General features: G+C 36.0%; 1 protein-coding gene across 1 annotated transcript in view; it reads right to left on the bottom strand.

Moving 5' to 3' along the window:
• ADGB (androglobin) overlaps positions 1 to 27,933 on the bottom strand; it is a 167,417-nt gene that overhangs the window by 28,210 nt on the left and 111,274 nt on the right. The window contains exons 24-27 of the mRNA XM_043999579.1: positions 23,899 to 24,033; positions 21,090 to 21,243; positions 8,871 to 9,058; positions 2,663 to 2,847 (exon numbers count right to left, since the gene is read on the bottom strand). Of these exons, the coding sequence (XP_043855514.1) occupies positions 2,663 to 2,847; positions 8,871 to 9,058; positions 21,090 to 21,243; positions 23,899 to 24,033 (662 nt within the window). The remainder of the gene's footprint in view (positions 1 to 2,662; positions 2,848 to 8,870; positions 9,059 to 21,089; positions 21,244 to 23,898; positions 24,034 to 27,933) is intronic.

Raw genomic sequence — 27,933 nt, 5'->3', positions numbered from 1 at the left:
TACATGGAGAACTCTAGAGAATTAACTAAAAGGGCTAATTGAAACAATAAGTTCAACAAAGTTGTAGGACATAACATAAACCCACACAGATCACTGTCATTTTTGTATATTATCAACAAAATGTAGTACAGAGATAGAAAAATAAATTCCATTTAAAATAACCATGGAAAATATAAAATAATTGGCAGTCTACTTGCCAAGACACATACAGAAACTATATGAATATAATTACAAAACACTCTTTAATCAAATAAAAACATCTCAATAATTGAAGACATATTAATTATTCATGGGTAAGAATAGCCAATAAAACAAAAATGACAGTATTACCTAAAATAATTTATTTATTCTGTGATATATTAATCAGACTTTGTTGTTGTTCAGTCATTCAGTCATGTTTGACTCTTCATGACCCTATGGACCATAGCACACCAATACTCTGTGAGGTTTTCTTGGCAAAGATACTAAAGTAGTTTGCCATTTCCTTTTTCCGTGGGTTGAAGCAAACAGAGGTTAAGTCACTTGCCCAGAGTCACACTGCTAGGAAATGTCTGAAACTGGATTTGATCTAAGGCCTACCAATTAAACTACCAAAAGATTATTGTCTAGAACTAGGAAAAATAGCCAAATATATCTAGAGAAAAATATGTCAAGAATATAAGAATATCAAGGAAATTAATAAAAACAAGTGAGAAAGAAGGGAGCCTAGCAATACCAGATCTTAGACCATACTGAAAAGCTGCAATCATTAGAACCATTTCTTACTGTGTTAAAAAGAGAGAGAGAGAGGTTTATAAGTGGCAATGGGTTTCTCCTCATTGGAGACTAAGCTTTCAAGCCTAGTTGACTTGAAGAAGCATGACAGCATACTTGACAGTAATAGGAAAATTGAAATAGGGGAAGTTTTTAAGAGAAAGATGATATCAAAGTACAAAATTATGGAATTGATTTCTTATCGACTTCTTCATATGCTTTCTATTTAACTTGCTGCAAGAATCTTAAGGGTTGTTTGTTTTTTTTACTTATGCTTACCATGAGCACTGAAAGATGAAATGAACAAGTATCCCATGAAATGATACTTTTAGCAGTGTTTGTACCCATAATAAAACCAAACCTAATAACTCTTTCATTTACTGTAGTGCAGTGGAGAAAGCTATGGATCTAGAGTCAGGAAAACCTGAATTTAAATCCAGCTTCAGATAATTATTAGCTGTGTGTGACCCAGAGCAGGTCACTTAACCTTTGTTTGCCCCAGTTCCTTCAACTGTAAAATGGGAATAATAATAGTACCTCCCTTCCAGGATGGTTATGAGAATTAAATAAGACAATATTTGTAAAGTACTTAGCACTGTGTCTAGCACATAGTAGATGCTTAATAAAGCTTGTTCCCCTGTTCATTGGTGCTCCCATCACCCAACATGGTGCCTGGCACACAGTAGGTGATGGAGGTATTCTTGTGGAACTGAACTAAAGCAAAACAGAAGTGATTTCCTTGGGAATAAGGGAACAACCCTCCCCACCCCCATTCCCTAACTCAGAACCAGGTCACAGAATTACAGAAAGGGAGAACTGGAAGGGACCTCAGCAGCCTCACCCAAGAGGAATCCCTCCAAAGTCCTCCCAACAAATGGTCATCCAGCCACTCCTTAAGACCTCCAGCAAAGAAGAGCCCACCTGTGTCTCTCATGGGAGGAGGAAGGAGGTGGGGGATGGAGGGAGGGAGTACTCTCCTGTTCACAGAGTGATGATATTCCCCTGGTATTGACTCCTAACCCAATAGAGCCCACAAGCCCCTACCACTGGACTCCCCACTAACAGTCTGCCTGTAGAATGTTCACTGATGACTGGACAAGAATCTCACAGTTAGAATGTTAACAAATTAATGTTGATAGGAAGGTGGTCTGAAAACCATCATTCTGAGCAATCTTTGTTACCTTTGCTACCACTCGGCCACAATCACTGCCAAAGTATTTTTTGTTGTTTGCTAGGTTGGCAAGGCCAAAGAATTTATCACTGTCCAGCCTACTGACCAAAAGCATGTAGGGAACACAGTGCAGTTCACTGTGGAAATTAGACTCAAAAACCTTTCCAGCAAAGGAGAACCTATCAGAACTTGTACTTAGGGGCAGCTAGATGGCGCAGTGGATAGAGCACCAGCCCTGGAGTCAGGAGTACCTGAGTTCAAGTCTGGCCTAAGACACTTAACACTTACTGGCCCTGTGACCCTGGGCAAGTCACTTAACCCCAATTGCCTCACTAAAAAAAAAAAAAAAGAACTTGTACTTAACTGGCATGGCCCAAAGAACACAAGTTCACCTCGAGGAAATGTCACAACACAACCTTTTTGAGAAGTGTTATGAACCATAATAGTAACCATTTTGCTGCTATACACACACACATCCATATATAGCAGTAAAATGGTGCCTATATTTGTATGGTATATATGTGTATAGTATATGTATATTATATACATATATATCTTGTGCATATATATGTATTAATATAATACACATATTAAATGATGACTTCATTGATCACAGTTGTATTTCACATTTTCACATGTTAATGGTTTTTTCCAAGTAAATGATGTTAAAACTGAATAAGTAAATGTCTATTCTTTAATCCAAAATATTTTTAAAAGAATTAAAAATAAGGTACTTACATTGAGAGCTTAAAGCTTTTTCATTACTAAGGAAAAAAAATGTAGGAATTATAGCATGGCCTTTTCCAACGGTGCTTACAGCCTCTTCTTCATTTTCCAGGATTTGTAGTTTGACAAAAACATCAGTTTTAGATGTGCGTACCTGTATTGTAACAATGAGCCCTTGTGACACTTTTACTGAGTATCTATGAAAGCAAAATAAGAATAATTCTGTGAACAATTTAGTAGTCTTTTCTGCAATCCAAGTAAAGATGATTATAAACTTTGCTAGTATAATAATCTACCAGAAATGCTATTTCAGAACTTCCACTACAATCTCTGAACTGTCAGTTGTTTTTTAAGGTACTGGAATAAGATATAAAGATGAAACTAATACAAGACTTCCTTTAAGAAGAAGCCATAAGTTTGCATTAATGTATTATTTACACAAAGTTTCTCCTTATGTAGCCAACATTATGGAATTCATAGATAAATAGGAACCTTACCTGGGGAAATTCCAAGATGACTATCATTGCCATGGCACCCATTTTAACATATTTCATTTTCTGGAATTTCTAAGGATCCCCATAGGGAAGTCAGCCTAACTATTACCTCTATTGATTGAATTTAGTGACATTTCTTCTCTCTTCCTAAAAGTATCCCCAAATGACTTGGATGATCAGCCCTAGTGATTTGTTTTTCTAGTTCTTTAAGAAAGAGCTTTTGACCTATTAATCCCTTCTACAGGATTAATTTATACTAGAAACTGGAATCAGTATATTAGGACATTATTAACAGTTATATTAAGACCATTATATTAACGGCCTGCTGGGTGTCCCAAGTCTTCTGGGATGGGGGCCCTAAATTGCTTCTACCATTAAAGGAAGTGGGGTCATGACTTTGTACCTCAAACATTATGGCAGCTAGTTACTATGCACATTTCTTATTTTCCACTACCTGCTCACCTCATTTTTCATTTCTGGCCTACTGTCAGATGCTATAGCTTTACCCACCTTTTCAGATATTGTCCTATTCCTCATGGCAAAATTATATTTGTATTTATTTCATTTAATATTTCCCAATGATTTTTTATTTAACTTTTACTTTTTAAATGTTGAGTTCCAAATTCACTCCTTCCTCCCACCTCTCTTCCACCCAACATGACATCAGTTTTACATATGAAATCATGCAAAATATATTTCCATATTAGTTATGCTGCAGAAAACACACACACAAAAGGAAGAAAAATAAAGAGAAAAATGTTTCATTATGCTCTCAGAGTTCATCAGCTCTCTTTCTCTTTGGAGACAGAAAGCATTCTTCATCATGGGTCCTTTGGAATTGTCTTGAATCATTGTCTTGACCAGAGTAGCTAATTCTTTCACAGCTGATCATCGGCACAATATTGCTATTACTATATACAATGTTCTGCAGGTCCTTCTCACTTCACTTTGCATGAGTTCCTATGTCTTCCCAGGTTTCCCTTCATCATTTCTCATAGCACAATATTATTAAAATCGTAGCTACAAGTACATCACAATCATATATTACAACTTTTTCAGCCATTCTCCAATTGTTAAGCATCTTCTCAATTTCCATTTCTTTACCACCACAAAAAGAGTTGTTACAAATATTTTTGTATGTATATGTCCCTTTCTTTGATCTCTTTGGGATATAGACCTAGTAGTGGTATTGCTGAGTCAGAGGGTATGCACAATTACATACCCCTTTGGACATAGTTCCAAATTGTTCTCCAGAATGGATGGACCAATCCACAACTCCACCAATAGTATATTAGTGTACCTATTTTTCCTCATCCCCTCTATTATTTTTCTTTCTTTCTCTCATGTAAGCCAATTTGATAGGTTTGAGGTGGTACCTAAGAGTTGTTTTAATCTGCATTTCTCTAATCAGTTGTTATTTAGAGAACTTTTTCATTTGATTGTTGATAGCTTTGATTTCTTATTCTGAAAATTGCCTTTTAATGTTCTTTGATGATTTATCAATTGGGGGATAGCTCTTATTTTTTATACTTTTGTCTCAGTTCCCTATATATTTGAGAAATTAGTCTTTTTTCAGAAAAATTTGCTGTAAAAGTTTCCCCCTCCCCCGTTTTTTGCTTTCCTTCTAATTTTGGCTATACTTAATTTGTGCAAAAACCTTTCAATTTCATATAACCAAAATTATCCATTTTACTTCTCATGATCCTATCTATTGTTTGGTAATAAATTCTCTTATTCATAGATCTGGTGGGTACATTTCTCATACTCCCATAATTTACTTATGATATCACTGTTTGTGTCAAAATCATTTACCCATTTTGACCTTATTTTGGTATACAGTATGAGATGTTGATCTATGCCTAGTTTCTGCCAAATTGCTTTTCAGTTTTTCTAGCAATTTTAGTCAAATGATGAGTTCTTGCCCCCAAAGCTTATATATTGCCTACTTATAGTCATTCAATTTTTCTTGTCATTGCCCTAGAAAAGATTTCTAATACAATGTTGATTAACAGCAGTGATAGCATCCTTGTTTCACTGTTGACCGTGTTGAGGCTTCTAGTTTATCTCCATTACAGAAAATGCTTGTTCTTGGTTTTTGGTAGATACTATTGATCATTTTAAAGACTTAATTTATTCCTAGACTTTCTAGTGTTTCTAACAAGAATGGGTATTATATTTTGTCAGTAGCTTTTTTCTGTATGTATTGAGATAATTCTATGATTTTTTTTTTGTTTTGTTGTTGATATTGTCAATTTTGCTGATAGTTTTCCTAATAATGCACCAGCTCTGCATTCCTATTATAAATCGCACCAGGTCATAGGGTATGATCCTGGTGATACATTGCTGTAATATCCTTGTTGGTATTTTATTTAAAATATTTGCATCTATATGGGGGGTGGGGGAATTGGCCTATATTTTTCCCTGTTTTTATTTTCCCTGGTTTGGGTATCAAAACAATATTTGTGCCATAAAGGGAATTTTGTAGGACTCCTTCTTACCTATTTTTTGAAACAGTTTATGTAGTATTAGGATTGGTTCTTAAATTTTTGGTAACATTTACCTGTAAATCCATCTTGTGCTAGGGGTTTTTTTTTCTTGGGAAGATCATTTATGACTTGTTCAATTTATTTTTCTAAGATAGGATTATTTAAAGACTCTATCTCTTCTGTAAATCTGGGTAATGTCTATTTTTGTAAACATTCATCCATATTGCTTAAATTGTCAGATCTGTTGGCATATAATTGGGAAAAATAGCTCCTAATGATTGCTTTAATTTCATCTTCACTGGTGCTGAAATCACCCTTTTCATTTTTGAGACTATCAATTTTGTTGTCTCCTTTTTTTTTAATTGAATTTTTAACATGTTTGTCTATTTTACTGTTTTTTCACAGAACTAGCTCTGTTTTATTTATTAGTTCAGTTTTTAACTTTCAATTGTATTGTTTCCTTCTTTGATTTTCAGGATTTCCATTTTTGTATTTAACTGGGGATTTTAAATTTATTTCTTTTTCTAGTTTTTTTGAAATATGATGTCTGGTCTCTTTTTTTGTTTTTGTTTTGTTTTTTGTTTTTCAGTGAGGCAATTGGGGTTAAGTGACTTGCCCAGGGTCACACAGCTAGTAAGTGTTAAGTGTCTGAGGCCAGATTTGAACTCAGGTACTCCTGACTCCAGGGCCGGTGCTTTATCCACTGCGCCACCTAGCCGCCCCTGGTCTCTTTTTTTAATCATGGCTTTCAGGTAGTCCTATAATTCTTAAATTATCTCTCTTCGATCTATTTTCCAGGTCAGTTGTTTTTTCACTGAGATATTTCACATCTTCCATTTTTTTCATTCTTTTATTTTGTTTGTTTCTTGATGTCTCATGGAGTCATTAGCTTCCACTTGCCCAATTCTAATTTTTAAGGAATGATTTTCTTCAGTGAGCTTTTATACTTCCTCTCCCACTTACCAATTTTTCTGTCCCACTTTTTTAATAATAATAAACATTTTATTTAAAGTTTTGAGTTCCAAATTTTAATCTCTCCTTCCCTCCCTCCCTCCCCCTTCCCTGAGGGGGTAAGCAATTGGATATAGGTTATACATGTGCAATTATATAAAACATTACCATATTAGTCATTTTTTATAAAGAAACTTGAATAAAAAGGAAAAAATTAAAGAAAGTGAAAAATAGCATGCTTCAGTCTGTGTTCAATCAATATCAGTTCTTTCTTTGGAGGTGGATAGTATGGTTTATCATTAGTTTTGGGGGGATTCTCTACCACTCTTATTTGTTTTTGGTTTTTTTTCAGGGCAATGAGCGTTAAGTAACTTGCCCAGGGTCACACAGCTAGTAAGTGTCAAGTGTTTGAGGTTGGATTTGAACTCAGGCACTCCTGAATCCAAGGCCGGTGCTTTATCCACTGCACCACCTAGCTGCCCCCACCCCCACCCCACCCCCCACACTTATTTGATTTTTAAATTCATTTTAAATTTTTTCAGGAATTCTTGTTGGATTTATGTCCAATTCACTTTTTTTAATTTGAGGTTTTGCTTGTAGCTTTTTTTTATATCTTTGTCTTCTTTTGGGTTTGTGTCTTTTTCATTCCTGTCACCATAGTTGTTTTTTGTGATCAGGTTTTTTAAAAATTGTTCTTGTTTGCTTATTTTTCCAGCCTATTTATTGACACTTAACTTTATTTTAAAGTTGGGTGCTATTCCTAGGTTTGGGATAGAGAATTGTCCCAACATTCTGGCTTTTTTTTCCTCTGCTAGTTTCAGAGTTAATTCTATGAATTTGGAAGTTTTCAATGCTTCTAACACAGTTTGATCCAGGGAGATATATGGTCCCTGATCTCCTGGTCTATGCTCTAGTCCTTACCCAAGAAAGGCTTCTGCTTCCTTGTGATGACAAGTGATGTTGCTCCTCAGGGATCAGCTTCCTCATGATGAACAACACTCTTCTCTGACCTTGAAGTGTAATCTATAAGTTGGTATGCCCATTATGCCAATAGGCAATGAAGTTACTAAATAGCATCTTGTACCCAGGGCTATTAGATGAGTCCCTTGTAATTTATTTTTAACCAGTTTCCTGATCCTCTTACTGTCTCTAGCTTGGGAGCCCCTAAATCTGCTGCTGCTCCTGTCACCACCATCCAGTCCCACCACTTGTGTTGTGCCCTCATGGGCTCCAGGCTAGGCCTTACCCCAATTTCACCCACCTCTCCTTTCAACCTCCTAAGTAGTTTTAAACTAGAAGAATGTCTCACCCTGACCTTTTGTTGGCTTTGCCATTTCAGAATTCTATTTGAAAGGTTATTTTAAAGTTGTTTTGAAGGGAATGGTGGGAGAAGTCAGGTTTAGTGCTTCATCTACTCTATTATTTTGGCTCTTTCCCACTCCCTATGTCTTTTTAGCAGTTTTATGTAACCTACCTTGTTAGCCATCCCCAAACCCCTATATCTCACCATGGCCCAGTTCCAGTATTGATGGATTTTTGGAAATGAAAAATATTTTTTATTAAAATTGTTGGGAATCCCTAGATTGGTATTTTTATTTTAAATATATACATTATTTGGATGTTAGTCATATCAAATATAGAACCACTCCCGAAAGTTTGCTATAATTTTAGACATTAAAGATTTTTATCTTGAGATATGCACCTTTATCCTAGGTAATGTAAATATCTTTGTTGCAATCAAAGACAAATATATCACAATTGGAATTTTTCTTTCCCTTTTACTTTGCATTTGTTAAGAACAATTTTATAATTATATCTGGATAACATATTCTCACCTTTAAAATCACGTTTCTCATCTTCATGTTTTTCCCAAATGTCTACTACTATTAACTCTCCAATTTATGGTTTTAGGAAGACCTGTGCCCAAATTATTTAAACATATGTAAAATCAGTATCTTGTATCTTGGTATGACAATCCCTGTGGATACGCCATCTCTTATTTAAAAGGTTTTTCTCCATCAAATTAAAACTTTCTGTTTGAATTTTTTTTAATTTTAGCTTTCAATTGATTCAAAATGACTATAAAGTCAGATTATGTAGGCATGTTGGTTGCTTTAGATACTGCTACCTTATTAGAAGGAAACAATAATCAATTAAATACCTACCATGTGCCAGACATTGTGCTAAATGCTTTACAAATATCATCTTGTTTGATCCTCACAAAAATGTTGCGATGGTTTTATATAAGAATGACCTTAAAATAGTTCCTACTTTGAAATATACATATACCTGAACATAATCTGCTTGTCATTAGGAACATAATAGTCTTTAATTTCTCTCATGGAAAATAAACTGCAAACATTCTCTCGACCAAGATATGGCAGTGGAGCAAAAGAACCAATGATACGGAGTCTCCATTTTCCAGCTGTTATATAAAAATCACTTGTATAGGCTTCTGCCACAAATGAATATCCCTTCTAAAAAAAAAAAGAAAACAAGTCCATTTTAAAATCACAATCATACAAATGAAAAAGCAACATTTTTACATGGCTCAAAGGAAAAAATATTCTGAGATTCTGGTGGTAGCCTTATAGAGTGCAAGGTTAGATGTATTTGGAGGTACCTGTGCTCCTTTCTGAAGGTCGGTAGGAATAACATATTCCCAGTGGACCCTGTCCCCACTTGCTCTCATACACCAACAAACATGCTGGGGACTCAATGTCCGTTCATCCTTAAATGATGAATAACATCATGGGGAAAGAATGCCCTTTTAGGCTGTTGTCATAATCAAATTCCCTATCCTAGTTACATCTGAATTTCTACTTCAAAATTACCTATCAAAAATCTTAAGTAGAAAAATATCATCCACGGGATGATATTTGTATTTGGAGCCAGAGGACCTAGGATCAGATCCTGGGAGTTACTTTAACTTTCTGCCCGTCAGTTGTTTCAACTGTTAAATACTGGGGTCATACTAGATGGTTTTAAAATTTCCATTCTAATATTAAAATCTATAACATATGAATCCATGATTTTGTATTTCAAATTCAAAATGAAAAACCTTGATCTGTTTGTGATTAACTTACCTCAGTAAAGAAGACTGCAATACAAAACAGTCAATTCATCAACAAATTTTTATTTATTAATAGACTCTTTAGATGCTAGGCACTATACTAAGCACTGGGATATGAATATAAAAGTAAAACTCCCTACTTTCAAGGAATTTAATACTCTATGAATGGAGAAAGGATACATATAAAAGTATATACAGAAAAATATAAAATACATACGATACAGTTAAAGATAGCTAGGGAAAGAGAGCCCTAGTACTTGGGGGAATCATGAAAGGCTTAATCAAGAAAGTGGTACTTAAGGGGGCTCTTGAATAAAGTGAGGAACTGTATAAAGTGGAAATCAGGAGGGAATGGATTCCAAGCATGAATGCCTGAAATCGAAAAAGATAGGGAACTGAGTAGCTGCCATAAGCAAAGTACAGAGAGAAGGCCAATTTGCACAGGAAGGGGAGTGATGTATAATGAATGTAGAAAGTTAAGTTGTGACCATGTTATGAAAAGCTTTAGAAGTCAAACAGAGGAGTTAATATTTTATGCTGGAGACAACAGGAAATTCCTGTTTTTTACTGAATAGGAGAATAACATAGTCAGATCAGCAAACGCTTGAGAAAAAACATTTTATTAGCTGTGTGAAGTAGTATGCGATATGACATAGGGAAACAAATTAGTCTGTTGATACAATAGTCTAGTGTCTACTAGGTAAAAGCTACTGAGAATATTAAGTTGTTGAATGTGTAATTAGAGATAAGGGGTTGGACATGAGAGATGTTATGGAGATAAACAGCAAAATTAGATAAATGATTGTATATGTGGATTAAGAGAGTATGAAGTTGAATCACAGATTGCATTACTGGGCTTTTATCTCAAGAAAGACTGATAAAAAGAAAGTTTCCATATATTTTGTTGTTGTGGAGTTGTCTCAGTCATATCCAACTCTTCGTGACCCCATTTGTGGTTTTCTTGACAAGAAGCTGTCAGGGAAATGTGCCCTGATATTCTAGAAGTAGAGGACAAAATAGAAATTGAAAGAATCTACCAATCACCTCCTGAAAGAGATCCTAAAATGAAAACTCCCAGGAATATTATAGCCAAATTCCAGAGCTCTCAGGTCAAGGAGAAAATATTGCAAGCATCCAGAAAGAAACAATTCAAGTATTGTGGAGCCACAGGCAGGATGACACAAGATATAATAGCTTCTACATTAAAGGATTGAAGGGCTTGGAATATGATATTCCAGAGGTCAAAGGAACTGAGATTACAACCAAGAATCACCTACCTAGAAAAACAGTATAATCCTTCAGGGGGAAAAATGAGTGTTCAATGAAAGAGAGGACTTTCAGGCATTCTTGATGAAAAGTCCTGAGCTGAATAGAAAATTTGACTTTCAAATACAAGACTCAAGAGAAGCATAAAAAGGTAAACAGGAAAAAGAAAGCATAAGGGATATTAAAAGGTTAAACTGTTTACATTCCTACATGGGAAAATGATACATGTAACTCATAAGTACTTTCTCATTATTAGGGCAGCTGGATGGGGTATATTTAGACAGAAGGCACAGATGTGAGTTGAATATGAAAGTATGATATCTTTTTTTTTGTGGGCCAATGAGGGTTAAGTGACTTACTTAGGGTCACATAGCTAGTAAGTCTGTGGCTGTATTTGAACTCAGATCCTCCTGAATCCAGGGCTGGTGCTTATCCACTGTGCTACCTAGGTGCCCACTAAAGGATGATATCTTTAAAAAACAAAATTAAGGGGTGAAAGACGAATGTACTGGAGAAAGGGAAAGGAAGAGGTGGAGTGAGCTAAAGTATAACAAAAGCAAGAAAAAGCTTAGACAGTGGAAAAGGAGAAGGGGGAGTTGCAAGGGAGTGAATGAACTCTACTCTCATCAGAACTGACTCAGAGGGAATATCATACACACTAAATTGGGTATAGAAATATATTTTACCCTGCAGGAAAGTAGAAGGGGAAGGAAATGGGAGGGGGGTGATAGAAGGAAGAACAGATTTAGGGAGAGGGCAGTCAGAAGCAAAACACTTTTGAGGAGGGACAGGGTGAAAGGAGATAGAGAATAGAGTAAATGGTGTGGGAAGGGAATAAGATGGAGGGAAATACAGTTAGCAATAGTAATTGTGAAAAAATTTTTGAAGCAAGTTTGTCTGATAAAGGCCTCATTTTTTAAACATATAGAGAACTGAATCAAATTTATTAAAATAAGAGCCATTCCCCAATTGATAAATAATCAAAAGATATGAAGAATTTTCAGATGAAATAATCAAAGCTATATACAACCATATAAAAAATACTCTAACTCACTATTGATTAGAAAGATGCAAGTCAAAACAATTCTGGGGTACTACCTCATACATATTGGATTGGATAATAGGATAGCAGAGGAAAATGACAAGTGTTGTAAGGGATATAGGGAAAATGAGACATTAATGCCCTGTTGGTGGAATTGTAAACTGATTCAAATATTCTGTAGAACAATTTGGAACTATGGCCAAAGAGCTATAAAACCATGCATATTCTTTGACCTAGTAATATCACTACTAGGTTGGTATCAAAAGAGATAAAAAACAAAAAGTTACAGGACCTATATGTACAAAAAATATTTGCAGCAACTTTGTTCTGGTAGCAAAGAATTAGAAATTGAGGGGATGCCCATCAATTGGGAAATGGCTGAATAAATTGTGGTGTGTGATTATGATGGAACACTATTGTGCTATAAGAAATGATGAGTAGGATGCTCTCAGAAAAACCTGGAAAGACTTACATGAGCTGATACAAAGTGAAATATACTGTGTACAAAATAAGATCAATATTGAAAGATGATCAGATGTGAATGACTCAGCTATTCTCAGCAATACAATGATCCAAGACAACTCCGAAGGACTTATGATGAAAAATGCTCCATCCTCACAGAAAGAAGTGATGGTGTCTGAATACAGACTGAAGCATATTTTTAAAAATATTTGCTTAATGCTAACAATGATGATGACTATTATGATGATTAACATTTAAATCAATGACTTGCATAAAGGCATAGATTGCATAGTTGTCAAATTTTCAGAGAACTCAAAATTAAGAGGGTTAATTCCCATATTTGATGATGGTTGGAATGTGGCTAAAATAGAATTAAATTAAATAGAAATATATGTGAAAGTTTATATTGTTTCTTTCTTTCTTTCCTTCTTTTGGGTGAGGCAATTGGGGTTAAGTGACTGGCCCAGGGTCACACAGCTAGTACGTGTCAAGTGTCTAAGGTCGAATTTGTACTCAGGTCCCTCCTGAATTCAGGGCCAGTGCTTTATCCACTGTGCCACATAGCTGCCTCCTATATTAAGTTTCAAAAAGTAAAATTTACAATTATAAAGTGGACTTGAGAAGTATAAAGTATGGCCAGAGAATTGTTTGTCCAAAAAAAAAAATAAAACAAAAACCATTCAGGAGTTTTAGCGGACCTTAATTTAGAGAGACAGTATTTAATACTTTGGAGACAATGAACTTTGACCATGTCAGACCACAGTTGGAGTATTGCGTGTATTTCTAGGTACCACATTTGAGGAAGAAAACTTACAACAGGAGAAAGTCCAGAGGATAGCAACTTAGGATCTTTAGATTGGTGACAAGTTGAATGAACTACCAGTATGTGGACTTGCAAAAATAAAACTTTAGGGAGTGGGGGGTCATGCTAGCTCTCTCCAACTGGCTGAAGGGCTATCATATGGGAGATTAAATCATTCTTCATTGTACCAGAGGCTAGAACTAGGATAGATGATTGACTTAAAGAGAAACAGGTTTAAATTTAATATACAGAAATATTTTTCTAAAAATTAAAGCTAACTAAAAGTTTAACTAGGACTATCCAAGGAAGTGTGTTTACTCTTACTAGAGTCTTTAAGTAAAAACTGGATGCTCACTTGACAGGTATCTTATAGAAATGTTCCTTAAATGTTACTTTGTATGTTGAATTTCATGATTTATAAGACTTCTTCAAATATATGTTTAGTGAGGTACCAAATAATTTGATAAAAAATTTCTTTATTTAGTTTTACTTATGATAGAGAACATTAAAAGGTGGTAGACTTCAAATTATCTTTCAATTTCATTATTGATATATATATATATATATGTTCTGAGTTTATGTTTTAAACTAATTTTCTATTTTCTCTTTTTTATTTAATTTTTATCAAGTAACAAAAATTTGTTTCTTTCCCTCCTACCTCCCCATCCCCCAGCCCACTGGGAAAAAGAGAAAAGAAAAACAAAACACAAAAAATATGCATGGTCAAACAAAACAAATTCTTACATTAGTCCCATCTTATTCTGTATCATCTATACATAAAGAGGTAAATAGCATGGTTCCTCATCAATCCTCTGAAATCATTTTCCTAATTGTGCATTGGCTTCTACCTCTGTATCTCTCTTTCAATAATTTCAAAGTAGGTTTTCTATTTTGCATTTTAGCTGATTAATTCTGGAACATTAGTGCCCTTAGGGTTAACGCCAAAGCTAAATTTTGTATGGTAATTAACAAACCTAGACTGACATAATTAGGTTGAATTGGTTTGGGAGGGTTTTCACATCTTCCTTCCTTGGCAGATTTCATTTTGTTTATGCAATATTGGGATGAATAAAAACTCATCTCATTGTTTATCTTTTCCACACAGGACCCTGAAATATGATGTTCCCAAGAAATTGAGTAATGAAATAGACTGGAGGCTTCCAAATAAAGGATACTTCATATTACATGGAACAGAATATTTGGCAAAAGTTGGATACTGAATGCTTTTTGCTTTTGCTTATATTCTCTATATAGTCACAACCTTAAGCTCTCTTCATTTCCTTTTATAATTTTCTAAACCTTGAAATTCTTTCCTTCCTTTTCTTCTATGACACTGCATTTTTCTCAGGCTTCACTCACTGCTTCCAGTCCTAATATTCTATATACAAAACACTCTCTAGATTTGCCCCTTTTTCCTTTTTGCCACAACCTCCTTAATGTACCAGCTTCCTGATGTTCCCTCTGAGGACAATACAACATTGCTATTATTCATTCTGACTGCTAGCCACATATCGTCCTAAGACACATGTGACTCTTTTGTTCATGACACTGGGATTCCAAACTCCTCCAAACAGTCCCAAACCATCAAGACCAAACTCTTCTGACTGGCTCTCAAGGTTCTTCATAGCCTTCTTCCACTCTTGGTATAACACTTATAACACTTTACTCTTAGTCTTATATATGTGCCCAAATATAGTCCCTTCACTCTAGTTGGGCTTGTCCCATGAAGAGGGCATTATTACTAGCATCATACATCTCTTCGTGCACTGCCCTAGCCCTATGTTAATTTAATGTGCTCTTCTCTCTTTACTTCTTCACTTTGTCTGTTCAAATACTACCCACCATTAATTTCTAACTTCATTATGAAGTCTTCCCCCATTACTCTAGTCCAAAGTGATCTCTTCTAGCTCTGGACTCTTCTAGCTCTATTAAGTATTTTATTATGTGATGGATAAGTCAGCAGTTACTGATGTTATCTAAATTATTTTTTCCAGTATTAATTAGGCCTGAGAATTTTTTTTTTCAATTTTTACAGTCTCTTCCCCTCCTTCAGGTACTTCTCTTTTTTTCCCCCAGTGAAATGTACACAATCAGGGGCAGCTAGGTGGCACAGTGGATAGAGTACCAGCCCTGGATTCAGGAGGACCTGAGTTCAAATCTGGCCTCAGACACTTGACACTTACTAGCTGTGTGATCCTGGGCAAGTCACTTAACCCTCATTGCCCTGCAAAAAACAAAACAAACAAAACAAAAAAAAAAACAAAAAAAAGAAATGTACACAATCATTTTAACTACTGCACAATTTGTTTACATACTTTAAGAAGTATGCCATAAAAAAAATTTTAAAAAGATTAAACAGCCTCTAGCAGGTGAAGACACTAGCTGGTTAAATGAGAATTGGCTCTGCCCTGACAAAATATTTTAAGTATTTCTTTCAACACACAGGTTCCACTGTAGCAAGAAGAGACAAAAAGGGGGCAGTTAGGTGGCAGAGTAGATAGAGCACCGGCCCTGCAGTCAGGAGTACCTGAGTTCAAATCCGGCCTCAGACACTTAACACTTACTAGCTGTGTGACCCTGGGCAAGTCACTTAACCCTAATTGCCTCACTAAAAAAAAAAAGAGACAAAAACTTAACTATTGGCTATCAATTCAATGTTGTAACTATTTAAAAACAAAAATTTTGCTTGAGAATTACTTAGAGGAAGAAAAAAATTCCATGGCCAAGAAAATTTATTAAGTTCCTACTATGCCTACTATATATATGACAGAATCCTTGGCACTGGAGATAATTTTTTTAAGGTCTTTCCTCAAAGAACTTATATTCTACAGCATGAGTACAGATAGTTAATGGAAAGCATGTAGAAAAGAACATAAATTTTTCTACCCCTAAAAAACCAATTCAAGGAAAGAGCAAACACCTGGTGGGTTCTGGGAGGGACAGAGGACTCAGGAAATTCCCTACGGAGGACATGGTACCTGAGCTATAAGTAAAATGGAGTGACATGGGGGTTGTGACTATTAAAGTTTAAACTGTCCAACTAGCTATCAGGATAGATACACTTAAGAAGTAAGGGAAATAAGCCCATTAGGCATGGCTGCAGCCTGATAGGCACCAAGGGACAGAGATAACTCCAGAAGTCAGGACCACTACTCCCACTCAAGCTTTCCTCACCCCCAAAGGGAACTTTCCATAGTCAGATGGTCATCCCCCCATCCCCCCCCATCTGTTCTCTATAAAGGCTTTGGCTTCCCTTCTGGAAGAGGAGAAATGTGTTTCAAAGAATCATATTGTCTCTAAGCCAGTTTCTCCCCTTGAGGCAAAGTCTTTGACTTTCCTCTTGGTCACTTTCTCTGGTGCCCAAATAAAAGACTTTTATTCTAATTGGATTGTGTGTGAGAGGTGTAATTCTTTAAAGGGGAATACCTAAGGACCCCCACACCACCTATTTCCCCCTTGACATGTAGAAAAACATGCGTTGTGTGAATACCATTAAAATTAGATCTGTGAACAAAATTTTCCCTGTGTGAATTTAAGTACTCTTTTCAGAAGCAATGAAGGAATATTAAATCATTCATGTCTTTTGATTATAACCAAATGAATTTTATTAAAAATTATGCTGATGTATAAGTATAAAAATTGATAATGGAACAAAGGGAGAAATTAATGATTGAGATTTTTTCATTAAACTGTAAATGGTGACTAAATTAACATAAGATAAAATTAGGTTTGAGCAAAAATTGTTATTTAGTAACAACTTGAAACAGCAAGATCTGATTACAATATTGAGCAATTTTATGGCTCAGAAGAAGTAACAGAAAAATGTTTGGCTTATATTAAAAATAGTTTTAAACTTTTATTATAGTGTACTATCAGTAAAAGTATATAATCAGAGCATAAATTATTTAAAATTTAATTAGACTAAAAATCACATGAATTTATTTCATCAAGAAGTCACTCGATTGTTGTTATTTTTAAAAGGTCAGTAAAATCTCATTAAAATCCTCTAATAGAATCCTATTCCTATGCCTCATTGTTACATAAAAGTGACCTTGAATTCTCATAATGAGAACTTGGGCAGGTTCTCCCAAGTTTTAAAGACTCTGAGTATTTATCTGGACAACAAACTGTCTGCTGTCTAAGGATAAATACACTTCAGTATGGGACAGGCATATCAATAGTAGTTTGGCTATTTATGTGATAAATTCTTTGGTTATGGGAACCTAAGAAAAAAGGAAGATACAAAACAGCCTTCAATGATAAGCTAACCATAGGGGAAGAGAGAGAAAAACATACTGGAAAATGTGGTTCACAATTAAGAAATGTTTCGCTGCAAATAGAGGGATGATTTGTCCATGTGTAACTACACTATCCACTAATCTGACCAGAGATAAAAATTAACACTGAACCAAAAAGGATAAATTTACTTCTATTTTTGCTTTTGTAGTGATAGTGGAAGACAGACAGAAAAGGGAGAGCATACTAAGAATCCTAGCAATTTTGAAATAACTACAAATTATAATCTATTGGTATTTTAAGTGGGAAATTTTTGTTCAACAGTAAAATCAAAATATTACTGAATAAAGCAAGAGAAAGGGCATGAGATCTAGACTCTAGGGATTTGGGTTCTGTGAGAAATGGGTAGTTGTCTCCTCTCAATGTGGATATAACAGTCAGTCATACTCCTCTGACCTGTTTGTAGGACAAAGGTCTCAGATCCCCTCCTCCCCCTCAGGTTAGCAAGGTCACATGGTTCAAGGAGCCCTGGTCTCAATTAGGTCCTCTCCAGAGTTCTGTCCATATAAGGAAGTATAAAGTCCACTCCTGAGTTATGCCCATACAAGGAAGAGGGCTGGGAATACTGCGTCCGATTAGCTAGTTTTTGCGCATAGATTGTAACCCAGACCAGTGATGAAAAAGGGGAAGGTCCATTCGCGTTAGGGACTAGGGTATAAAACAGGGCCTGGGAGCCCCCTTTCGGGGCACCCACTAGCTGCACACTAGGGTGCCTCCTTCTCATGAGAAGAAAATAAAGCCTTTGTCACCTCGCTGCTGAGTTCCTGAGAATTATTGAGAAGAGGATGGATTTTTCCCTCACAGGTTCAAATACCAGCTCTACCCCTAATGCCTGTGTTGACTTGGGAAAATCATTTAACCTTTCTGGGCCTCAATTTCCTTATTTGTAAAATGAGAGCTATAAGGTTTTTCCAATATCTAAATATATAAGCCTAAGAGCCTATATCAAAACTAAAATCCTGGTTCTAAATGAAATTTTAAAAAATTAAGATAGTGGCTACTAAAAGGAAATTTCTCAGGTTTCTTTGAAGAACAAATAAAAGACTTGGCAGAGTTGCTTTATTCATCTGTATAAAGGCAATGAGAAACAGCATTTGGGTCACATGATCATCTCACATGGCAGCGCTAATAATCAATATAAACAATAACACAATTATTGCCATGGGGGAAATCAGTTGTTGTGGGTGTCCTTAGGTATTCCTCTTTAAAGAATTACACCCTCTCACCCACAAATCCAATTAGAATAAAATAGTCTTTTATTTAGGCACTAGAGAAAATGACCAAGAAAGAAGTCAAAGACTTTTCTCAAGGAGAGATGGTTCAGAGACATGATTCTCTAAGATACCTATCTCTTCAAACAGAAGAAAGGCAAACAAAAGCTTTTATAGATAGTAGGTGGTGTGGACTGATGGGGTGACCACCTGACAATGGAAAGTTCCCTTTGGGGGTAGGGAAAACTTGAATGAGAGGTGGTGTTCCAGACTTCTGGAGTTATCTCTGTCTCCTGGCTACTATCAGGCAGCAGCCACATCTAATAGGCTTATCTATCTTACTTGTTAGGTGTGTCCTGATAGTTTAGCTTCTCAAGGAGAGTTACTCCAGTTTAAACTTTAATAGTCCCAAATTCTTTGATATATCCCAGCCCCATAACATTATGAAGGAAATTACAGCTATGTTCCAGCATCTAGATAAAGGGGTAGAAGCAATTTTATGAAGAATTTGACAAGACCCTCCAAATCAAGTAACATATGCATTGATAGTTGATGACTTCAAATCAAAGGTAAGCATAGGTGAAAAACATATTAGAAAACAAGTCTCAGTGATATAGTTGGGTTAAAGAGCATGCACTGTTTAGCTTTTATGTACAATTCCAAATAGCTTTCTTTCTAAAATGGTGACAAAAACAATTGGCTGAGAATAGACTGACTTCATCCAGTTTCTTTCTCAAGCTAATGAACTGCCTGGGTCTGAACAGTCCCTGTCAATTCTAGCTTCTGATTATTTTGTGGATCTCCCAAAACTCTCCCAAAGAGTCTCAAGCTTTCTTTAGGTACATTCGCTTGTTATGTAAAACAACTTTCTTATGAAACTATTCAATACTTAACCCTCCCAAAGATAACCTCATCACTCTCTCTGCTCCTTAAATAAAAGAACTAGTGAAAAACTGTTCTCAGTTCCACTCTTTGGGTATTCTTAGCATCCATGATGCAATAACACAATTTATAATCCCTTGCCCTGATTAAATACCTTAATTAACTTAATTTTGTTATATTGTTTTCATTCATTTTCAGGTTAACAATGGTTGTACCCATTTATAGGCCCAGCAAAAGTGTATTGATGTGCCTGTTTTCCTACAGGCCTTCCAATATTTATAATTTTCTTTTCTTTTCTTTTCTTTTTTGTCATCTTGGCCAATCTGATGGGTAGGAGACAATCAAACAAACAGAGGGGTGGTATGATTGTAATGGATGATGCTAGATTTGAAGTCAAGAAAAGCTAGTTTCCAACCCCACTTTAGACACCAACCGTGTAACCTTGAGCAAGTCCTTGATTTTCTCTGAGACTCAGTTTCCTCATCTATAGAAAAAAGAGGTGAGACTCTGTGGCCTCTAAGATCCATTCCAGCTCTAAATATATGATAATATTATAAGCTCTTCTAGAATTGACACCATGTCTATGTCTGATCCCTTTGTCCTTCCAGTTCATTTACCTATATGGATGAATGAGTGGATAGATGGATAAATGAAAGAAATATCATGTGTTTAGCACTTACTATGTTCCAGGTACTATGTTAGGCACTTAAGATAGAAAGATAAAAGTTAAATAATCATCGTTTTTGATCTTACAGTTTATTTAAGGAACACAAAATGTAGTTACAAAGTATGTACAATAAACAGAAAATAGAAATGAGATGATTTGTGGGAGAAGGAAACAAGTTAGGGGCATCAAAAAAGGCTTCCTGTACAAAATGATCCTGGAGATGAACCTTAAAGAAAACTTGTTATTCTAAGAGATGAGTGAGGAAGGGGGGCATTCTAGACTTGGAGGACAACTAATAGAAAGGTAACGAGGTTGGTGATAGAGCAGTGTGCATGAGGAATATCAAGAAGGCTACTTTGGCTAGATCATAGTATCTGTGAAGGGGAATAATGTATGATAAGGCTGGAAAGGAAAGCTGAGGCTAGGTTGTGGTGTTGGACTTTAAAGGCCAAACAGAAGAGTTTTGTCTGGTCCTAGAGAAACATAAACACTGTAGTTTATTGAGTAGGTAGTGATATAGTCAGACTTGTGCTTTAAGAAAATCGCTTGACAGCTATGACTATATTATTCTTTTTCCTGAAGGTATTCAAAGGAAAGAATTAATTGTTGCTGTGCATACATTAACTTCAGCAAAAGCATTTTAGTTGTTCAGTTGGTTAGTTTTTTAGTTGTGTCCAACTTTTTGTTACCCCTTTTGGGGCTTTCTTGGCAAAGAAACATAGCAAAAGTACACAGACATTATCTTTTCATCCTCTATCAGAATAAAGTTTCTAACTGTGATTGGGTGGTAATAATCTTCAGTCTTACCTTATTCTTGGTATAGACATAAGGTATCACTTTAAGGAATACTCGTGGTACTTCCTCCATTGTATCATTATTAACAACATGGAGCATACAGACTGGAAGAGTAGTGTATACTTTAGGCACCAAGAGCATATCTTGTGCTACATAAAATATTTCTCTGAAATTAAAAAAAAGGCTCCTTTAAAAGATGTGTTAGAAAAAAATGTGTTAGAAAATCAGTTGGATTTTAAGTGAATAAACAGAAATTGGAGTAATGAAAGTTAAATAACTTTGAAAATATAAAAATTCAATATAATGTATTTGCATATAATTATATTCTTTTCATCTCTCCTGCCTTTCACAGCTAACATCCAGGGAGAACTGCCTCTATTTCCTTATATTCCAAACATTTGTCCAGTCCTTGCAATATGGCTTCCAACAGCTACACTTGATGGAAATTACTCCAAGGTTAGCAATGATCTACTAATTGCTAATTCCAAAAATGTATGCTCAGTCCTCATCCTTCCTGATATCTCTGTAGAAATCCTGCCTCATCTACTTCCTTGTTGTATGATCCTGGGCAAGTCACCCTCTCCTCAGGCTTTAGTTTTCATATCTATAAAAGAGGGGATTGGACTTGATAAACTCTAAGGTCTCTCCTAGCTCTAATCTATGATTCTCTGGTTCTAGATATACTATCTCTTCCCTAGGTTTTCATGACACTACTCTCTCCTTTTCCTGCCTAACAACTTCTGTTCAGATTCCTTTACTGGATCATCATTTATATCCTAACCCTATGTCTGAGTGTACCTCAGAATTCTGTCCTGGACCCTCCTCTTTTCTCCCTGTATACTTTTTTTCTTCCTCTTCTTCTTTTTTTTTTGGTGGGGCAATGAGGGTTAAGTGACTTGCCCAGGGTCACACTGCTAGTAAGTGTCAAGTGTTTGAATCTGGATTTGAACTCAGGTCCTCCTGAATCCAGGGCTGGTGCTTCATCCACTGTGCCACCTACCTGCCCCCTCTGTGTACTTTCTATTGGTGATCTCAGCTCCCATAATGCAATGACCAATTTCTAAGTCATTGACTTCCAAACTTGCATATCTAACCCTTATCTCTATCTTAAGCACCAGTCTAGAAACAGCTGTTTGATGGACATCAGCATCTAGGTATCTCGTAGATTTCTCAAACTCAGCATGTTCAAAACATAACTTATTATCTTCAATCCACTGGGGATACTACTCTCCTTTTAGAGACATGTTTGCCACCTCCAAGTCATTCTCAGATTCTTAGTTTCATTCATTCCACCTTTCCCCATATTGAGTTAACTGTCATATAACATCATTTCTACCTTGTCCTCTCAAATCTGTCCCCTTCTCTCCAGTCAGATCATCACTACACATATTTTGGTCCTCAGTACCTCTCACCAGGACTATTATATTAGACTTCTAATGGGTCTCTCTGCTTCCAGTTTCTCCCCTCTCCAAACCATCCTCTACAGAGTTACCAAATTAACATTCCAAAAGCACAGAAAAGACAAAATCACAAAAGCACCCAAATAAACAAACAAATATGATCATGGTGGTCCCCTGCTCATTAAACTGAAGTAGTTCCCTATTGCCTATATAGGATAAAATAAAAATCTCTGTAAGGTATTTAGGCCCTTCACAACTTGCTTCCAAATTACATTTCTAGATGAATTTCACAGTTGCTCATCATAAACTCTACATTCCAGACAAACTGGCCGATCTGCTGTTTTCTGTACTTGATACTCTCTGTACCTGACGATCTCCCACCTGTATCTGCATAGGCTATCCCCATATATTTAATGTTCTCCCTCCTCCCCTCTGCTTCTTAGAGTCTCAACACAAGTGTCATCTCCTCTTAGAGGCCCATCTTGATCCTTCAGTTGTTAGTTCTCTCTGAACTTGCCTCCCACAAAATTACTTCACATTTAGTTTATACTTCTCTGTATCTGTATTTTTCTCAGGAAAGCATAAGCTCAGTTTCATTTTTTATCTTTGTGTCCCCAGAGCCTAGCACAATGCCTGGAATATTATAAGTACTCAAGAAATAAATGCTTTTTGAACTGAATTGAATTAATGAATGATTCTTGCTCTTGACCTTATTTATCTATAAATATAAATTTTCTATATAATTATAATTAATGTTCTATAACTATTTAAGTATTATCTAGCAAATGAGAGACTTTTACCATACTATCATATTGTTATACATTCTCTGAGAAGTATTTCAAATCAATTCAACAATTTAACAATATCATGCTAGGTACTAAGGATACAAAGATGAGATGAGTCTCTCTCCTAAGGTAATTAGAATCTATCATGAGAAATAACATACAATGAATATAAAAATTATGATAAAATCATAAAGTTATTAAAATTACAAAACGCAGAAACTTATTAAATGCAAGCATGAGTAAAACAGTCTTATAACCCATTTTAAATTTTTTTCTGTTTTTGACTAAATTAAAATACAAATAATATATTTCTTTAAATAGTTTCATATATACAAAGCAATAGTGGAATGACTTTTAGAGAAGGTAAGAAAAGCAACCTTGAAGTTTTATTTTTTTGAAGCAAAATTATAAATTAACTAATGATATAATATAGTAGATTAAACAAGTGATGAAAATCAATCAAAACAACTGATTAGGGACCTACTGTATGTCAGGCACTGTGCTTGTTACTAGTGATACAAAGGCAAAAAAAATCTGCTTCTCAAACTACTTATATTAAGTATGCACAGAAAGTATACACAATTTTAATAAATAAAATGCGATTTAGAGAGGTTGAAAACATTTTTGAAACCTTACCTAAAAACTATAAACCAAGAATTTGGTGGCTGATCAGGATAGTTTACAGAATAATCAGCAAAAGCTATCTTAGTTTCTTCATCTTGATAGCACGGATAGCGTTCAAAAGACTTGCACTTGCTTTTAAACATTAATCTGGAAAAAATGAAAGAGTATATCTGTCATAAAAGAACAATATTTCCAAAGTACATATTTTTCATGAAAATAAGAAATAAGGAAAAAATAATATTGAAAATCTATGTAAGGGTGGGGTCTCTATTCAATTAATGTCACCTTCCCCAACTTAAAGTAACTAATAAGAGGTAAATTTTTATTTTATTTTATTTATTTTTTATTTTTTTGGTGAGGCAATTGGGGTTAAGTGACTATCCACCGTGCCACCTAGCTGCCCAAGAGGTAAATCTTAAAGATTAAAGTAATTAATAGGCCTTGATACTTTTATCAGGTGAGAATACTTCTCTTCTATCAATCAGACAAAGTCTTTAAACTGGGTTCTGAAAATCCTTAATCAATTTGGAAGGAGTGATGAAATGAAATGACATTATACAGGCAGTGTATTGAAATTGGCTGAAGAGACACAGTCACATCCTATGCGTCCTTGTATAAAATATCAAGCTGGTTGGAATCTCTGCATTCCTGTCAGACCAGACCAGTGATAGAAGTCCTAGTCATGTTCCTTAGAGAGAATTGCTAGTAGAGAAGGGAGGAGGAGAAAGCCTCTGTCTTCTCCCTTTACCACTTGACTAGAGAATGGACTTGTAAACTTCAAAGGGTCAAATGATTTGGGATTTCTCATTTTTAATGGTAAGATTATTCCCCAAATAGCAGTGACTAATGGTAGTGTATGCATCAGGAGCTGGATACAAACTAAACACATTGAGAAATGCAGTTTTAGGACTCTATAAGTAGGCCAACAGCAAGCTATAATAAAAAGAGAATTTCATGAGGGCTCCACAAAGAGGAAAAAAGAACTAGCATATAAGAGCTATGAGTTACCTCTTTGACACATATACTGTCTATACTTGACCCTACTTTTCCTTGGGCTCTATTCATATTTGTGGGGATGTGTGTCTCTTGTTTAAGGGAATGCTTTGTAGCAACTATTTGTGCCATACCATAATAATGAAAATTAATTTCTAAAAGCTAATCAAAGGGGCAGATAGGTGGTCCAGTGGATAGAGCACCGGCACTGGAGTCGGGAATAACTGAGTTCAAATCCGGCCTCAGACACTTAACACTTACTAGCTGTGTGACCCTAGGCAAGTCACTTAACCCCAATTACCTCGCCAAAAAAAAAAAAAGCTAACTGCTTCTGTGCTCTCCTCTGCTTCCTGTTTAGTCTGTCTTCTGATGCTTTTGCTCCTAGTCCTGCGTTGCTGTTCATCTCGTCCCCCGTCTCTCCTTTCTAATCTCCTCAGCAGCATCCCTCTTGACCTCTTCTCAGCCCCATCTTCTTGTCCAACCAAACCCCTCCGTCCTTGTCCTCTCCCCTTGCTGTCTAACTCCCAGGTCTATATATACCTTTTCTTCTCTCCACTCAAATCTCAGAGCTTCCTGCGCCCCCACAGACCAAGCTAATCTGCCAGCCTGGGCTGCAGCTGGGGGGAGGGGGGCGCTGCGGCCTCACATGCCTCAGCACAGACCATCCGGGATCTTTGGATAGCTCAGCTCAGGTTGGAGGGGGCTGGGGACTTTTTTTCCCCCAGCTGTCTGACCTGGAGTCTTGTACAGCCCACAGGGCTTTTGGGCTCAGCTGAAGCAGAGGAGGAGGGGCACCAGCCCCTCCCACACAGAAGAGACCCTGAGGGCCTAAGGCTTTCCAATCTCAGCCCAAAGGTAGGGTCCCCAAATCAAAATAAATTTCCACAATACATAAACAGAGGACACAGGTGTGAGTTGAATAAGATGGGATGATTATCTAAAAAAAATAAAATAAAAGGTTGAGAAAAAAGAATGCACTGGGAGAAGGAGAAAGGGAGAAGCAAAATGGGGTAAATGATCTTATATAAGAGGCACAGAGATTTTACAGTGGAAGGGAAGATGGAGTAAGTAGAAAAAGAGGAGGAGCATAAACGATATTCTCATTGAAATTGGCTCAAAGAGGAAATAACATACACACTCGGTATAGAAATCTATTTTACCATGTGGGAAACTCGAAAGGGAAGATGATAAGAGTAGACTGGGGCTGGGGTTAGGGAGAGTGCTGATATAAAGGAGAGTGAATGAGGAGAGGTAAAAGTAAGAAACAAAACAATTTTGAGAATGGACAAAGTTGGAGCAGCTACGTGGCACAGTGGATAGAGGCCCTGGATTCAGGAGGATCTGAGTTCAAATTCAGCCTCAGACACTTGATACTTACTAGCTGTGTGATCCTGGGCAAGTCATTTAACCCCAATTGCCTCACTAAAAAAAAAAAAAGAGAGAGAGAGAGAATGGGGAAGGTGAAAAGTGAGAGAGAGATGGGGCAGCTATGTGGCACAGTGGATAGAGCACCAGCCCTGGACTCAGGAGGACCTGAGTTCAAATCCAACCTCAGACACTTGACACTTACTAGCTGTGTGACCCTGGGCAAGTCACTTAACCCCAGTTGCCTCACCAAAAGAAAAAAGTGCGTGTGTGTGTGTGTGTGTGTGTGTGTGAGAGAGAGAGAGAGAGAGAGAGAGAGAGAGAGAGAGAGAGAGAGAGAGAGAAGGATAAACAAGAGGGAACTAGGATGAAGGGAAACACATAGTTGGTCATCATTAATATGAAAAAAAATTACAGTAATTTGATAAAGACTTCATTGCTCAAATACATAGAGAACTGAGTCAAATTTTTAGACATAAGAACCATTTTTTAATCGATAAATGGTCAAAGGATATGAACAGGAAGCTTTCAGACAAAGAAATCAAAGCTGCCTATAGTCATATGAAAAAATGCTCTAAATATGGTGATTTGATAAATGCAAATTAAAACAGCTCTGCACTACCACCCCACAATTATCAGATTGGCTAATATAACCAAAAAGGAAAATGACGAATGTTAAAGGGGATGTGAGAAAACTGAGACACTAATGCATTGTTGGTGGAACCGTGAACTAATTCAACCATTCTGAAGAGCAATTTGGAATTATGCCCAAAGGATTATAAAAACATACATACCCTTTGATCAAATAATACCACTATTAAATATGTATCCCAAAAATATTAAAACAAAAAACAAAAAGGAAAAGGACCCATATGTACAAAAATATTTGTAGGGGGCAGTTAGGTGGCCCTGGAGTCAGGCAGACCTGAGTTCAAATCCAGCCACAGACACTTAACAGTTACTAGCTGTGTGACCCTGGGCAAGTCACTTAACCCCAATTGCCTCACCAAAAAAAAAAAAAAACCAACCAAACAAACAAAAAAACCAAAAATATTTGAAGCAGCTCTTTCAGTGGTAGCAAAGAATTGGAATTTAAGGGGGTATCCATCAATTGGAGAATGGCTGAACAAGTTGCTGTATATGATTGTGATGGAATGCTATTGTGCTATGAGAAATGACGCAGAAAAACCTGGATTTATATGAACTGATGCAAAATGAAAGGAGCAGAACCAGGAGAACATTGTATATGATAATAGCAATACTGTATGATAATCAACTGTGAATAACTTAGCTTTTCTCAGCAATACAATGATCCAAGACAATTCTGAAGAATTTATGTTGAAAAATGCTATTCATGAAAGAACAGCTTTTCTTTATTTTTCTTTAGTTTTGTTTTGGCTTGGTCTTTTTTTGATCTGTTTTTTTTTTCACAGCATGACATATGTGGAAATGTTTTGCATGACTGCACATGTATAAACTGTCAAAATGCTTGCCTTCTCATTAGGGGGAATGGGAGAGAGGAAGGGAATTTGGAACTCAAAATTTGAAAAAAAATAATATTAAAATTGGTCTCACATGTTAATTGGAGAAAAAATAAAATATTAAATTAAAAAGGAGAAAATCTGGATTTCAGGAACTGTGTAGACAATAAAAGGAAAAAAAGTTCAGTAAAGGGGAAAGATTTCCATG

The sequence above is a fragment of the Dromiciops gliroides genome, chromosome 4 (genome assembly GCF_019393635.1).
Source record: "Dromiciops gliroides isolate mDroGli1 chromosome 4, mDroGli1.pri, whole genome shotgun sequence".
Classification (NCBI taxonomy): domain Eukaryota; kingdom Metazoa; phylum Chordata; class Mammalia; order Microbiotheria; family Microbiotheriidae; genus Dromiciops; species Dromiciops gliroides.
Note: the sequence above shows the minus strand (reverse complement) of the source record. Positions and strands in the feature narration are given on the sequence as shown.